Below are 13,770 nucleotides of genomic sequence, written 5' to 3'. Positions count from 1 at the left end.
CTCCCCATGAGAGCCCCTCCACCAGCTAGCCCCGTGGGGCAGCAGTACTGTACTCAGGAGCGTGGTGTGGGGCTGTGGTACTGTACTCGGGAGGGGGCGTGGTGTGGGGCTGTGGTACTGTACTCGGGGGTGAGTGTGGGGCAGTGGTACTGTACTGGGGAGTGTGGTGTGGGGCTGCTGTGGTTCACAGCAAGGCGGGGCTGCGCTCTGCTCTGGGCACTCAGGGCTTTCACAGCGCACAGGTTCACTGAGGCCCCGGGGCCCGTGTGTAGTCAGCGGCTGGACAGCTGCTGGCCGGAGGTTTGCTGGAGCTGGGTTCAAACACTGCACCTTGCTATTGCAGGCGCTGCCACTTGAGCTGTGCCCTGGACATAGTGACTTTCCTCCCATTGTAAGCCTACCACACGCTCCTCTGGGGGCCACAGAGCTCCTTTGCGGTGTCTCTGAGCTGGTCCTGGCCGGCATTTCCTTCGTGGCCAGCTGTCACCTCCAGCATAGTTCTGGTAGCTTGGTGGGACGCTGCCTTGGGCGTGGGCTCTTGGTAGGGCCGCAGGGAATGGGTGTGATGCCAGTGCCACTGAGCGCCTGAAGACTGTGCCCGCCCGCCTGCCTCCTGGCGGGAGTCTGTTGCCATTGCGTGTGCAGGGCTGCAGGGCAGGGCTGGTGCTGCCTTTTGAGAAGCCACCGTGTGCCCACCAGCCCGCCCGCCCTCGGGTGCGGCACCCACGAGGGTCATCTGAAAGGGAAGGGGCTGGTCCAGTCTTGAGTGCATCTTCTGGTTGGCTTCTGTCCACTGTTACGTCTTCTGCCTAGTAGTCCCATGCTGTTAGGGATTTGCCCGCTTGTACATTTGTGTTTTAAGTGTTGTAAAACTATACTATTGGCTGCCTACAGATTTAGCATCCTTCCATATTCCTGAGAATCGATCCTTTTATTCTGTTACATCTTTCTTTTTATTTATTTATTTATTTTTTTGGGGGTCCGGTCGTGGGGCCTGAACTCTGGGCCTGGGTGCTGTCTCAGCTCTTCAGCTCAAGGCTAGCGCTCTACCACTTGAGCCACAGCACCAGTTCTGGCTTTTTTTTTTTCTTTTTGCTTATGTGGTGCTGAGGAATCGAACCCAGGGCCTCATGCATGCAAGGCAAGCGCTCTACCACTGAGCCACCTTCCCAGCTCTGTTACATCTTTCTTTAACATATATGTCAGTGATACAGTTGTGTTCCAGCTTGGTTTTTGTGGTTAGCATGCTCTTTCTCTCTCCTTTATCATGTTTTATATTTAAGGTATATCTTTTGTAAGCAGAACATACACATTTTTGGTGTTTTGAGTAGACTGATAATCTTGGACTTATAATGTGAATATTTCATTAGAAATTGCTCCATTCAGGGATTTATATCTATTTTTATTCACCAGGTGACACATCTGTAATATTCTATTTTCTCCCTCTTCTGTCTGTTCTTCTAAATTAATCAAAGGCTTTTTTAAAAGTCATACATTTCCTCTGTCAGTGTTTGTGTTTTGTATTCCTCTGCCATTCTGCAGCTTCTGTGTAGAAAGGACTTGGAACATTGCTGCTTGAAATCAAAGGATACTGGTGTGAGCAGAGCTCGCTGGTGCCCAGAGGGGAGTCGAGGGGTAGAGCCCTGGGGCTGTGCTTCTGGGGCTCTGCTTTACTGGTGCTGGGACTGAACCTGTTGGGGGGGGGGTGCGTGCATGCCTGGGCATGTGTATGGGTCTGTGCTGGTCCTGGGAACTTGAACTCAGGTGCTGTCTCTGAGCTGTTTTGCTCAAGGCTAGTGCTCTACCACTTGAGCCACGGCTCCACTTCTGGCTTTTTGGTGGTTAATTGGAGAGTCTCATGGACTTTCCTGGCTGGGCTGGCTAGATCTCAGCCTCCTGAGTAGCTAAGGTTACCAGCATGAGCCTCGGCGTCTGACTGAATCCATTTTTTTGTTTAAGCTGCTCCTGTCAAGGTGATACTCAGAGGGGTTACAGTTAAGTAAGTCGAGTAAAGAGCACTTGCTTTTTAGACGGTGCCACCCTTCCCCTGCTCTCCCCATTCCCACTTTTAAAAGGCTTTGATGCTGCTCGGCTTCGCGTGTGCGGGGATAATACTGTGTGCTGCCCGGCCCAGCCCTGTTATTTTTAAAAGGAAAAAGGCTAAGGATTCTGCATTTCAGAAACACACAGAGCTGACGCTGTTGTTGCTTCCTGTCCTTGAGGCTGGAAGCCCTGGGGCTGAGCCAGTGCCCAGCCCCCCCCCCCCCTCCCTGGTTGATAATAAACATTGGGTGAAGGGGCAGAGGTTGGTTACTTTTTAGATCTTGCCAGGTAGGACGTTGACGCACTGCCGTCATTGCTATCCTTTTATTAATTTTTTTTTTTTTTGGGTCCGGTCGTGGGGCCTGAACGCTGGGCCTGGGCGCTGTCCCTCAGCTCTTCAGCTCAAGGCTAGTGCTCTACCACTTGAGCCACAGCGCCTCTTCCAGCTTTTTTCTTTTTGCTTATGTGGTGCTGAGGAATTGAACCCAGGGCCTCAGGCATGCAAGGCAAGCGCTCTACCACTGAGCCCCCTTCCCAGCCCCCTTTTATTTATTTTCTAAAAGGACATTTTAACAACACAGAAATACAAAGGACGTGGGCCCGAGATGATGGCCAATAGATAACTCCTGCCGGCTCAGTTCTAGCCCCTGGCTGAGAGCCCCACAGACCGCTGGCGGAGGGGCAGGGGCCGCAGAGGCTGGTGGGCGCAGAGCACCCCGGGCGGGGGCTCGGCCGTGCTCTGACCGGAGGCTTGCTAGCTTCTTGGCGCTGGCACAGAGTCGGTGCCCCTCTGTGTGCTTTGCCTTGAAGCTGCTAGGGCAGTTCATTGCCCGAGGGAGCGGGCCAGGGCTGTGGGGTCGCGGGGAGGGGTGGGGCGAGCCGCAGGCGCTTGCTCCGGCCCTTCTTGTGCCCCTGGCCCCAGTCTTGGTTCTGGAGCAGGGGCTGCTGGAGGCGGCTGGTGGTGGTAGAGACGAATTGGATTTCTGGGCATTGGGAAACGCATGGGAGCAGGAGGCCCGCCCCCGTGTCCCTGTTCCACCCACGCGTGCAAGGCCCAGTGGCCAGAGTGAGGTTCCCCGTGAGTGACACGCGTGCTCCCCCGTGAGTCTGTGACACACGTGCTCCCGTGAGTGTGACACGCGTGCTCCCCCGTGAGTGTGTGACACGCGTGCTCCCCCGTGAGTCTGTGACATGCGTGCTCCCCCGTGAGTGTGACACGCGTGCTCCCCCGTGAGTGTGTGACACGTGTGCTCCCCCGTGAGTGTGACACGTGTGCTCCCCCGTGAGTCTGACACGCGTGCTCCCCCGTGAGTCTGTGACACGCGTGCTCCCGTCTGACACGCGTGCTCCCCTGTGAGTCTGTGACATGCGTGCTCCCCCGTGAGTGTGTGACATACGTGCTCCCCCGTGTGTGACACGCGTGCTCCCGTGAGTCTGTGACACGCGTGCTCCCCCGTGAGTCTGTGACACGCGTGCTCCCCCGTGAGTCTGTGACACGCGTGCTCCCCCGTGAGTGTGTGACACGCGTGCTCCCCCGTGAGTCTCTGACACGCGTGCTCCCCCGTGAGTCTGACACGCGTGCTCCCGTGTGACACGCGTGCTCCCCCGTGAGTCTGACACGCGTGCTCCCCCGTGAGTCTGACACGCGTGCTCCCGTGTGACACGCGTGCTCCCCCGTGAGTGTGTGACACGCGTGCTCCCCCGTGAGTCTGTGACACACGTGCTCCCCCGTGACACGCGTGCTCCCCTGACACGTGTGCTCCCCTGTGACACGCGTGCTCCCCTGTGAGTGTGACACGCGTGCTCCCCCGTGAGTGTGACACGCGTGCTCCCCCGTGACACGCGTGCTCCCCCGTGAGTGTGACACGTGTGCTCCCCTGTGAGTCTGACACGCGTGCTCCTCTGTGACACGCGTGCTCCCGTGAGTCAGGGCATGGAAGAGCTGTGGTTGGGAGGGCTGGGAGTTCTGCTCTCTCCTCGCCTCTGGTGTCTGCTGCTTCAGAGGGGGGAGGACAGGAGGCAGGGCCCTGGCCCCCCCCACTGCAGAGCCTCCCCTGGCGAGGGAGGTGTGTGTTCTGGGCGTGGCCATGCTGGCTTTGGGCAGTTTCCTCCACGACTTCCCTGTGGGCTGTGGGAGCCAAGGCTGGCATGTGGATCAGAGCAGGAGAGGCCCCTTCATGAGAGCCTCGCAAGGACCGGGATCCAGCAGGCATCCTCCCGAGAGTCGCCTCCTTGTCCACCCAGTGTTGGATGAAGGCAGAGCCAGGCTGGGGGAGGGGGTCAGGATCACCTGTGGGCGGGGCTGTGGGGGGGAGTGGGAGGGGGGAGGGCTGTCCGCCCCTCCCTCCCTCAGAGGCCTCGTTCTGGCGCTTTGCCTGTCCTCAGGACGCGTGGGGCTCTTTGTGGAAAGTGCAGGTTTTGCTCTGAGCCGCGGCGGGGGGCCGTTACTGTTGCCTGTGCCACTTACTCTGCTAACTAAGGCAGGCAGGGTGCTGGGAGTTGACCTTTAGTAAGGGGTGCTGGCTCCGGCTGGGTGCGGGCGCCTGTGGGCTGTGTGTGGAGGGGAGGTGCCATGGCGGCGCCCCCACCCGCCCCAGCCCAGCACACTGTCCCTACGGGTCCCTGCCGTTGCCCAGGGCGGTGGATTCTGCCCCCACTGCCCCACACACTGAGCGTGGGAAACGGGGCACACTGCATAGGTGTGATTTTCACAGGATTTCCAGATTTAGTGTACGTGGAGAAAATGCAAAATCAGTACATTCTGTGAGTGCCTTACTGGGACTTGATCTCAGGACCTCACACTGGTTCAGTGTTGGGCTGGGGCTGGGGCTCTCACTCGAGCCACGGCTGCAGCTCTGCCGTTCTGCGATTTCATCGGCGAGAAGAGTCTCAGATGTCTGACTGCCCAGGCTGGCTTCAAACCATGATCCTTACATCTCACCTTCCAGAGGAGCACGAAGGCAGGTGTGAACCGCCAGCACCCAGCTTATCTGATCTTTAGTGTCTATTCTGATTGCTTGGTATTTTTTACGTGTGTTGGGTTAAATAGAACATTATTCGTCTTCATTTCACTTGTCACTTCATCTGCTTTCAGTATTGTGTGGCTCTCATTAGGTTTCTTCTGCTCCGCACTACATCATTTCAAGTACATTTGTAGCCAGTAATGTGTGCCCGGCTCTAGAGTGAATCTTCCTAACAGCGGGGAGGAGGGCCGCTGAGCAGCTGCTGAAGTGGAAGGCACTGACATCTAGTGGCCTGTGGGTGTACTGCAGGTTTTACAATCGCCTTTTGTTTTTAAAGTTGTTTTTCAGTGAGTCGTTTTTTTTCCGATGGAAGTACTGTTATCATTGTCAGAAAGTAAACATCCAGATGCACATTTTCTTTCCCTCACACGGCTCCACTGGGAGCTGGGCTCTGGGTAGCTCTGGGGGCTGCTGTTTGTTAATGAACAAGACCGGGAGGGGAACACGCGGGGGACACTGTGCTAGTGCTCCTGGAGGTCGCGTGGGTCTTGCCGGGAACTTCCGCCTCCCACTGGCTGCAGCGAGCTGTGTGGATCACAGGGCAGCTAGTGATCCGAGTGCCTGCGGGGGTGCTGCTGCTAGGGTGTGGGGCCTGCAGACACGCGGGGAGCCCCCGGTCCCTGCCCCGGGATCGCCCTGAGGCCTGCTTGGAGGGCCTTGAAGGTGACAGACACAGTGGGAAGCGCCCAGACCAGCATCCTCACCACGGCATGCACTTCCCCGCGCTGGTGACCAGGCCAGGCCTGGGGAGCTCAGAGCCCTTGATTTTGCAGGTCTGGCTGTGGGGCTGGGCTTCGGGGCCCTGGCTGAGGTTGCCAAGAAGAGTCTGCGCCCAGAGGCCTCTGCAGGTGAGCATGGGGTGCAGAGCCCCCAGCCCTGTGCTCCCCGGGGGCGGGGGGAGGAGGAGACTACCCCGGGAGACCCCAGACAGCAGAGTCCTGGAGCACTTGTCCAGGCACACACACCCTTCCCCCAGCTCCCCACACCTGTATTCACCCACAGTCCTGCACACTCACGCGTGCACCAGTTGCTCCTGCATGTGCTTTGGGTGGAGCTCTGCCAGGTTGGATGCCAGGCACCCCAGCTTTCCGTGGAGGGATGTGGGCAGCTGGGACAATCGCCCACGGTGACCTGGGGAGGCAGGGCCTCTTCAGAGACTTGGCAACTCGGAGGTGAAGCTCTCGCTGTGTCCCCTCCTCCCCGTGCCTAGTGTCTGGTGGCCAGCTGCGGCATGCACTGGCCACACCAAAACCCGGGTGTTCCCTCCCCGTGCTGCTAGGCGGGCAGCTAAGGCCCTGGCTGTCTCCGGCCTGGGGGGGTGCCAGTGTGAGCCCCTCCCGATGTGCCCAGGGACCCGATTAGCTGTGGTGCCTTGAGCAGGGGCCTTGCCTGGGTGCGAGGTTGCAGAGCACCGTCTGCTGGGTAATTTCCTCCAGCCCCCAGTCCCACCTGGCAGACCAGGCCAGGCTCCTTGAGGGCTCCAGGGGCTGTCCTGCAGCGGGCACCTTCGCGTCCCCACAGGCCGAGGGCCACGCCGGGCACTGTGTCCGTTGGGGTATTTTCAGTGGTGATGGTTGGCGACGCGGCACCTGCCCGGGCCCAGTGCCCCTCTGCAGCCTTTCCCCTGCGCGGCTGCGGGCTGCACTTGTGTCCTTCGGCTGGACCGTGGTTCAGGCTCAGGTTCTGGGAACCTTCAGCCAGGCATGAGGCTGCTGTCTTCCTGAGCAGCACTGCGCTGGGCCTGGGCACTGCCGGGCGCTGAGCTCTGTCCTGGAGCCTCTCCTGCGTCTGGTGGCCACCAGACCTTGGATCCCTGGCTCGAGCCGTCCCCGCCACTCCGTCCCCGGCACCAGCCTGGGGAAGCCTGGGTTGGACCGGGTGCACCATCCCCGCATCTGGGCTTAGTCTGCATGTGGTGAAGTGAGGAACCATCTCCTTGGTCCTGTAGCCTCTCCTGCTGGCTCTGTGCTGCCGCCAGGCCCCCGGCCTTGGCTGCCCGCAGCTCCTGAGTGACCGCCCAGCGCCTGCCACCCGTGTGTGTGTGTGGGGGGCGCACGGGCTCTGAGCCGGCCAGGGCGGCAGCTCCCAGCCGCCCCTCCCCGGCTCTCACCGCCGCCACGCGGGCCACGCATTGAGGGCACACTGTCCCCAGAGGTACAGTGCAGAGCCCGTGTCTCAGGGACTGGCGCTGGGGGGGAGCGCACGCGCAGCGGCCACACTGCAGACACCCCCCCCCCCCCCCCCCGCTGCAGGAAAGAAGGCTGTGCTGGACTCCAGCCCCTTCCTCTCGGAGGCCAACGCGGAACGCATCGTGAGCACGCTGTGCAAGGTGCGCGGGGCGGCGCTGAAGCTGGGTCAGATGCTGAGCATCCAGGGTGAGTGTGGCACGGCTTCGCCCGGGGAGCAGGACAGGACACACTGACTCACCCGAGCCGTGCCGAGGGGGTGCGCGTGGGGCCCGCGGGGAGCCAGGCTGCTGCTTGCTGCCTGCGGGGGAGCGCCCGCTTTCCAGTGGTGCCCCAAGAGGGAATGGTGAGAGCAGCCGTCACACTGCGTCCCCCGGCCGGGCGGTGGTGTGGGCGCAGCCGCAGCGCCAGTCCCCGGGCCGAGCACGGGTCCCGGGGCCGCTGAGGCGGGCAGGGCGGGCCGGCTGCGTGCACCGCTCCAGCTGGCAGAGCCGTGGCCTTGTCCGGTGGGACTCCAGGAGGGGGTGGGGAGACTGGAGGGATGGGCGGGAGCAGCCTGAGGTGGTCAGATCCCCATGTCACGTCAGAGCCCTGTTGGGTGACAGGTAGTCTGGGCCCAGTACCCGTGGGGTGGGGGTGGCGCTGGGCACCGGGACCCGGGCTCTGGCCTCTCCACGAAGCTGGTGTGTGCCTGAGCATGCCGCAGCCTCCGTCCAGAGCCTGTGCCAGGAGGAGGCAGCGGCCAGCCTTCTGCTTGTCTTGGACCTGGGGTCCAGACGGAGGCGTGGCGGCCGCTGCCCACTCCGTGCCCAGGAGGGTGCACTCTGGCGCTGTCCAGTGCCTGCTTCCTCCATGCTGCTCACGGCCTGTGCCTTCCAGACGATGCCTTCATCAACCCTCACCTGGCCAAGATCTTCGAGCGTGTGCGGCAGAGCGCCGACTTCATGCCGCTGAAGCAGATGACGGTGAGGAGCGCAGGCCACGGGCCACAGCGTGAGCTCCCCAGGGGGCCGGGGCAGGTGGCGCTCAGGGCCTCCGCTTGATCTCCCCTGCAGAAGACGCTCAACACGGACCTGGGCCCGCACTGGAGGGAGCGGCTGGAGTACTTCGAGGAGCGGCCCTTTGCAGCCGCCTCCATCGGCCAGGTGCACCTGGCCCGCCTGAAGGGCGGCCGGGAGGTGGCCATGAAGATCCAGGTGGGCGCGCCCAGGCCGCTCTGTGCCCAGCCTTCCCATGCGGGCTGGGCCCCCTCCCTGCCCCCTCCGCACCTGCACGCCCGGTGTGGGACTTGTGCCCAGCCAGGAGCGGCTGTGGGCAGAACAGCCCAGCCTTGTCCACGTTTTGGAGGCCAGGCGGATGCCTGCTCCTGGCGGGGAGGTGGGCACGGTGGGCGGGCAGCTTGGGGAAGGGCCTGCTCTGTGTCTCTGTAGTATCCTGGTGTAGCCCAGAGCATCAACAGTGACGTCAACAACCTCATGGCCGTGCTGAACATGAGCAACATACTCCCGGAAGGTGGGTGAGGCGCTGCTACGGCACCGTGCGTGTGCGTGAGCGGGTGACGGTGTGTGGCGGGGTTCCGGGACCCCCGCAGAGCCCGACCTCGCCCGCCCTCCCGGCCCAGGCCTGTTCCCTGAGCACCTGATTGACGTGATGAGGCGGGAACTGACCCTTGAGTGCGACTACCAGCGGGAAGCGGCCTGTGCCAAGAAGTTCAGGTGTGGCTCCTGGCGGGGTCCCCGGCCCACGGGGCTTGTGGGGTGAAGGAGCAAGGTCCTCTCCACAACCGAGCGGGGTCTGTGCTGCTGGACTTCTGCGGTGGGGGTTCCAGAGGGTCTGGGGCCAATGTGACCGCCACCCCTCCCAGGGAGCTGCTGAAGGACCACCCCTTCTTCTACGTGCCTGAGATCGTGGACGAGCTCTGCAGCCCCCACGTGCTCACCACGGAGCTGGTGTCGGGCTTCCCCCTGGACCAGGCGGAAGGGCTGAGCCAGGAGACTCGCAATGAGGTGAGGAGCTGCTGGAGGCCTGGCAGGTGCCCAGGGCAGGGTGGCTCCCTCCTCCGGCTGGCACGGGTGGCACCCTGGCTGGCAAGGCATGGGCGTGGCGCTGACACAGCCCTGCCCTCCAGATCTGCTACAACATCCTGGTTCTGTGTCTGAGGGAGCTGTTCGAGTTCCACATTATGCAGACAGACCCCAACTGGTCCAACTTCTTCTACGACCCTCAGCAGCACAAGGTGAGTGGCGTGGGCATGGCGGCCAGGCCCACCCGCGAGGGCCGCGTCCTCACAGGCAGTGAGTTCCTCCCCTCCCCACCTGGGGGCCCAACTTCTCTGTCTCCACCCCAGGTGGCTCTTCTGGACTTCGGGGCCACACGGGAGTACGACAGGTCCTTCACCGACCTCTACATCCAGGTAGGACAAGGCCCGGGTGAGATGCGCTGGACGCACGGGACTGCAGGGGAGGAAGAGCGTCCGAGCTGCGTGCGCAGTGCTGGCTGGGGCCTTCACCTGGGCTAGGAGGCGAGGGGTGAGTGTGTGGACTGGGGCTTGTTCTGCTGCCTGGGTTTCTGGAAGCTTCTATGCATCTGCTCAGATTATCCGGGCTGCTGCGGACAGAGACAGGGAGACGGTGCTGAAGAAGTCCATAGAGATGAAGTTCCTCACAGGCTACGAGGTCAAGGTGGGCGGAGCTGTGGGCAGGCGGTGGAGGCGCAGATGGAGGCTTCTGGGCGCAGGGCGGGCCGGTGTGCTGTGTGTTTGGGGTGCCAGGTGAAGCTGTCCGTTTGTCACCCACCTCGCCAAGGCTCTGGAAGGACAAAGCCTGGGGGCCCAGGCTGTTAGGTGAGGGGTGGGCTCTGATTCTTCGCCGGCAGCTCCTGGAGGCCAGCGCTTGCCTCCACCTTCAGCTTGCTGCTAGCAGGGCTGAAGGGGAGGAGGGTGCATCTGTTCAGCCTGGTTACGCTGGAGGAGTCGTTGGTGGGCGTCCCGGGCTCGCACCCCTCACACCCTCCTCTGGGCAGGCCATGGAGGACGCCCATCTGGATGCCATCCTCATCCTGGGAGAGGCCTTCGCCTCCGACCAGCCCTTCGACTTTGGCACCCAGAGCACCACCGAGAAGATCCACGGCCTGATCCCCATCATGCTCAAGCACCGGCTCGTGCCCCCGCCCGAGGAGACCTACTCGCTGCACCGCAAGATGGGCGGCTCCTTCCTCATCTGCTCCAAGCTCAAGGCGCGCTTCCCCTGCAAGGCCATGTTCGAGGAGGCCTACAGCAACTACTGCGGGCACCAGGCAGCCCCGCAGCGCGGCCCACCTGCCCTGGCAACTCTGCCGGCGGGTGGCTGCCGGCGGGGCGGTGCGGGGAAGAGGCCGGGGGAGGCCACGCGGCTCTGAGGTGGAAGGCGGGCCCGGGCTGCTCGCCAGTGCCTGTGGCCAACAAGACCAGAGACAAGAAGCAAATGCAGGGGAGCCATGTTGGCTTTTGTCAGCCACGCAGTGGGAGGCTGGCGCTTCTGGTGCGGTTTCCGAGTCTGCCTTCTGCCACTCTGCTCTAGGTCGGCACGGGGCCTGGCGCCAGCAGCCGCTGGGGGCCCCAGCAGGCCAGTGCAGCGTCTGTGCGAGTCTTGTGCTCATTTATTGGTTGCCTATCAATAAAAATACTACGAAAAGCCTCGGGACTGCTCCTTGCCTGCCAGGCGCTGAGCCTCCTGGGAGGCGCCAAGGCCCCACTCCCAGCCCCACCTCCAGGTGTGGGAGAGGTCCTCGCCCCCCCAGGTGGGGCCGCCACCTGCCCACTGCCAGCCGGCTGGTGCCAAAGCCCCTGCGGCATTGGTGCCCAGCTCGCAGAACCCACGGCTGAAGGGCACCCTGACAAGAGGCTTTTTCCAGGTGGGGGTGACAGCATCTGGATGCCGGGCGGGCCTTCCCCCAACCCGTGCCCTGAAGACTTTACTTGGGAGGGGCGTGGGAATTCCAAGTCCGGAAGCTTCTCTGGAGTTCAGGAGGGACAAGAACCTGGGTCCCTCTGTGCAGGGCGAGGGTTCGGCTGCTCGACACTGGGCCGGTGCTGTGCCAGCTCACGCTGCCCCCCCCCCCCCCCCCCCCGTCACCCTGCCGGGCCTGGAGGGTCATGCCGCAGGGTGCACAGGAGCCTGTGGGCTCATCTTGATCCTGCAACAGGCCTGGTGTGTAAAGGAGGAACGGGCAGGAGCAGCAACTGTCTCGCTGTCAGAGGAAGAGCTTTCCAGGGAGAGTAGGGGGGAGGGCCAGGCCTCAGGGCCCAGAAGACGGCACGCCCAGCGCCTACTTGCTTATTTTGGTTGTTGATCAAGGGGCTTGAACTCTGGGCCTGGGCGCTGTCCCTCAGCTCTTCAGCTCAAGGTGAGCGGTACACCGCTTGAGCCACAGAGCCACTTCTGATTTTCTAGTGGTTTATTGGAGTTCAGAGTCTCAGACTTTCCTGCCCAAGCTGGCTTTGAACTGCAATCCTCAGATCTCAGCCTCCTGAGTAGCTAGAATTACAGGCGTGAGCCACCGGTGCTTGGCCCTACTTGCTTTTCTTAGGTACTCAAAGGTCAGGGACTGAACGGCTTCCCGTTCCAGCTGAGGTAGTTATGAATGGGACAGGTGGACGTTTGAGCACTTCCGGGTTTGCCTCTGCCCTTCTGGCAGCTGTAGGTGGATGGACGTGGCCTAGATGGACGGCCTAGCACCGCAGTCACTGTGTGGTGGGACCGAAACCAAGGACAATAGGCATCATGAGGCTGGACTCTGGGCATCTGAAGTAGTGGACCTTACAGCACTGAGACGAGAACTACCCGACAACTGCCACAGAAGTACTAATACACTTCAGACCTGAGTGACCCTGGCCACAACCAAACCACAGATCAGCAGAGCTCAGAGCTCAATGATCAGGTCACAGGCAACCCACAGATCAGCAGAGCTCAAGAGCTCAATGATCAGGTCACAGGCAACCCACAGATCAGCAGAGCTCAGAGCTCAATGATCAGGTCACAGGCAACCCACAGATCAGCAGAGCTCAGAGCTCAATGATCAGGTCACAACCAACCCACAGATCAGCAGAGCTCAGGTCACAATCAACACACAGGTCAGCAGAGCTCAGTGACCTGGGTCACAGGCAACCCACAGGTCAGCAGAGCTCAGAGCTCAGTGACCCAGGTCACAACTGAACCATGCATCCGCAGAGCGCAGCAACACAAACGATGAACAGGGCCTTGTGGAAGCCACCACCACGTAGGATTTCCTTTGTGACCTCCCGCCCGCCACACCATGACCTCAGATGCCCAATGGAATGCACCCAAGCCCACACCCAACTTCTTACCAGTGCAGATCTTGGCAGCTAGCACACGGGAAGCCCAGCTGCCCGCCCCGGCTGAAGCAGCAGCGACCAGGACAGCCGAGAAGAGAATGGGCACAGCTACTCCCAGGGCTGAAGGCAGCAGCCGTGTCTCACGGAACTCAGGGAGTCCTCTGTGTGCACGGAAGACTCTGCAGGAAGGAGCAGCAGCACCTGCTGCACCACGTCTGTAACGCCCCCCTCCTCCCCCCCCAGAAGGCTGAGGGAGAGCTGCAGGGCTGGGCTCCAGGGGCTGGGCACCAGCTATGAGGAAGGAAGCAGAGTGAATCTGAGGCCCTTAAGTTCAAGCCCCAGCAGATACAAAAGTGGGTATGTAGCCAGGTACCAGTGGCTCATGCCTGTAATCCAAGCTACTTGGGAGGATCACGGTTTGAAGCCAACCAGAACAGGAAAGTCCTTGAGACTCTTCAATAAACTACTCAAAAAAAGCTGGAAGTGGCGCTGTGGCTCAAATGGTAAAGGTCTAGCCTTGAGCACAGACAGGCTCAGTGACAGTGCTTAGGTCCTAGTACAAGCTGCAGGACAGGCAAGAAAAAAACAGATACACAAGATTCAGCATCTTCCCTCCACTCTTTAGGCTTTTAAACAGGGTAAGGAAAACAGAAGACACCTCATTTGAACAGTTCTTTTTATTGAAGTGCACCAAAAACTGACTAAGGGTTACCAGCATGAAACACTGGTGAGCAATTGTTACATTTTTGATGATTCCACCCTAAGCATTTCTGGGCAACCCCCGCCCCCATCATCATTTGGTAGCAGAGCATCTCAGAAAGTTCCCCAAGACTTGGACAAAAGCCAAATAAAAGAGCTCAAGGCAGTGTCTTCCCCCTCCCCCCACGTGAATCTGTTATGCAAAACTGCACAACAGTATTATGAGAAAAAGCCCTAGGATTTATAAAACAAGTATGGGGCTCTTGGAGATAAAAGGGCTGCTGGGGAGGGTGGTTGGGCCATTGGCTTTGCAGTGCTGTCTTGTGACACTGTGCCGGGGGAGGGGGGAGAGGGAGGGCTGGCGGGGGGGGGGGGGGGGGCGGCGGCTGGAGCTGCCATGCTGCAGGGTCCCGCAGAGTACTGTGGATTAGCACTACTGGTCATGATGCGCCGGCGGCGGCTTTGCATTCCATGTGCAATGGCCCAC

General features: G+C 61.0%; 1 protein-coding gene across 3 annotated transcripts in view; it reads left to right on the top strand.

The window, feature by feature from the left end:
* The window catches only part of Coq8a (coenzyme Q8A), a 34,628-nt gene extending 23,705 nt beyond the window's left edge, over positions 1-10,923 (top strand). For all 3 annotated transcript variants that reach the window (XM_042701242.1, XM_042701240.1, XM_042701241.1), the window contains 11 exons: positions 5,840-5,914; positions 7,319-7,441; positions 8,132-8,217; positions 8,308-8,448; positions 8,683-8,764; positions 8,874-8,967; positions 9,117-9,258; positions 9,381-9,488; positions 9,600-9,665; positions 9,847-9,933; positions 10,274-10,923. In XM_042701242.1, coding sequence (XP_042557176.1) covers positions 5,840-5,914; positions 7,319-7,441; positions 8,132-8,217; positions 8,308-8,448; positions 8,683-8,764; positions 8,874-8,967; positions 9,117-9,258; positions 9,381-9,488; positions 9,600-9,665; positions 9,847-9,933; positions 10,274-10,648 — 1,379 coding nt within the window. In that variant the 3' untranslated portion in view covers positions 10,649-10,923. The remainder of the gene's footprint in view (positions 1-5,839; positions 5,915-7,318; positions 7,442-8,131; positions 8,218-8,307; positions 8,449-8,682; positions 8,765-8,873; positions 8,968-9,116; positions 9,259-9,380; positions 9,489-9,599; positions 9,666-9,846; positions 9,934-10,273) is intronic.
* Positions 10,924-13,770: the final 2,847 nt, after the last annotated feature.

The sequence above is a fragment of the Dipodomys spectabilis genome, unplaced genomic scaffold, assembly GCF_019054845.1.
Source record: "Dipodomys spectabilis isolate Male_0828 unplaced genomic scaffold, ASM1905484v1 ptg000288l, whole genome shotgun sequence".
NCBI classification, from domain to species: Eukaryota; Metazoa; Chordata; class Mammalia; order Rodentia; family Heteromyidae; genus Dipodomys; species Dipodomys spectabilis.
The sequence above is the reverse complement of the archived record's forward strand: the minus strand, read 5'-3'. Positions and strand labels throughout refer to the sequence as shown.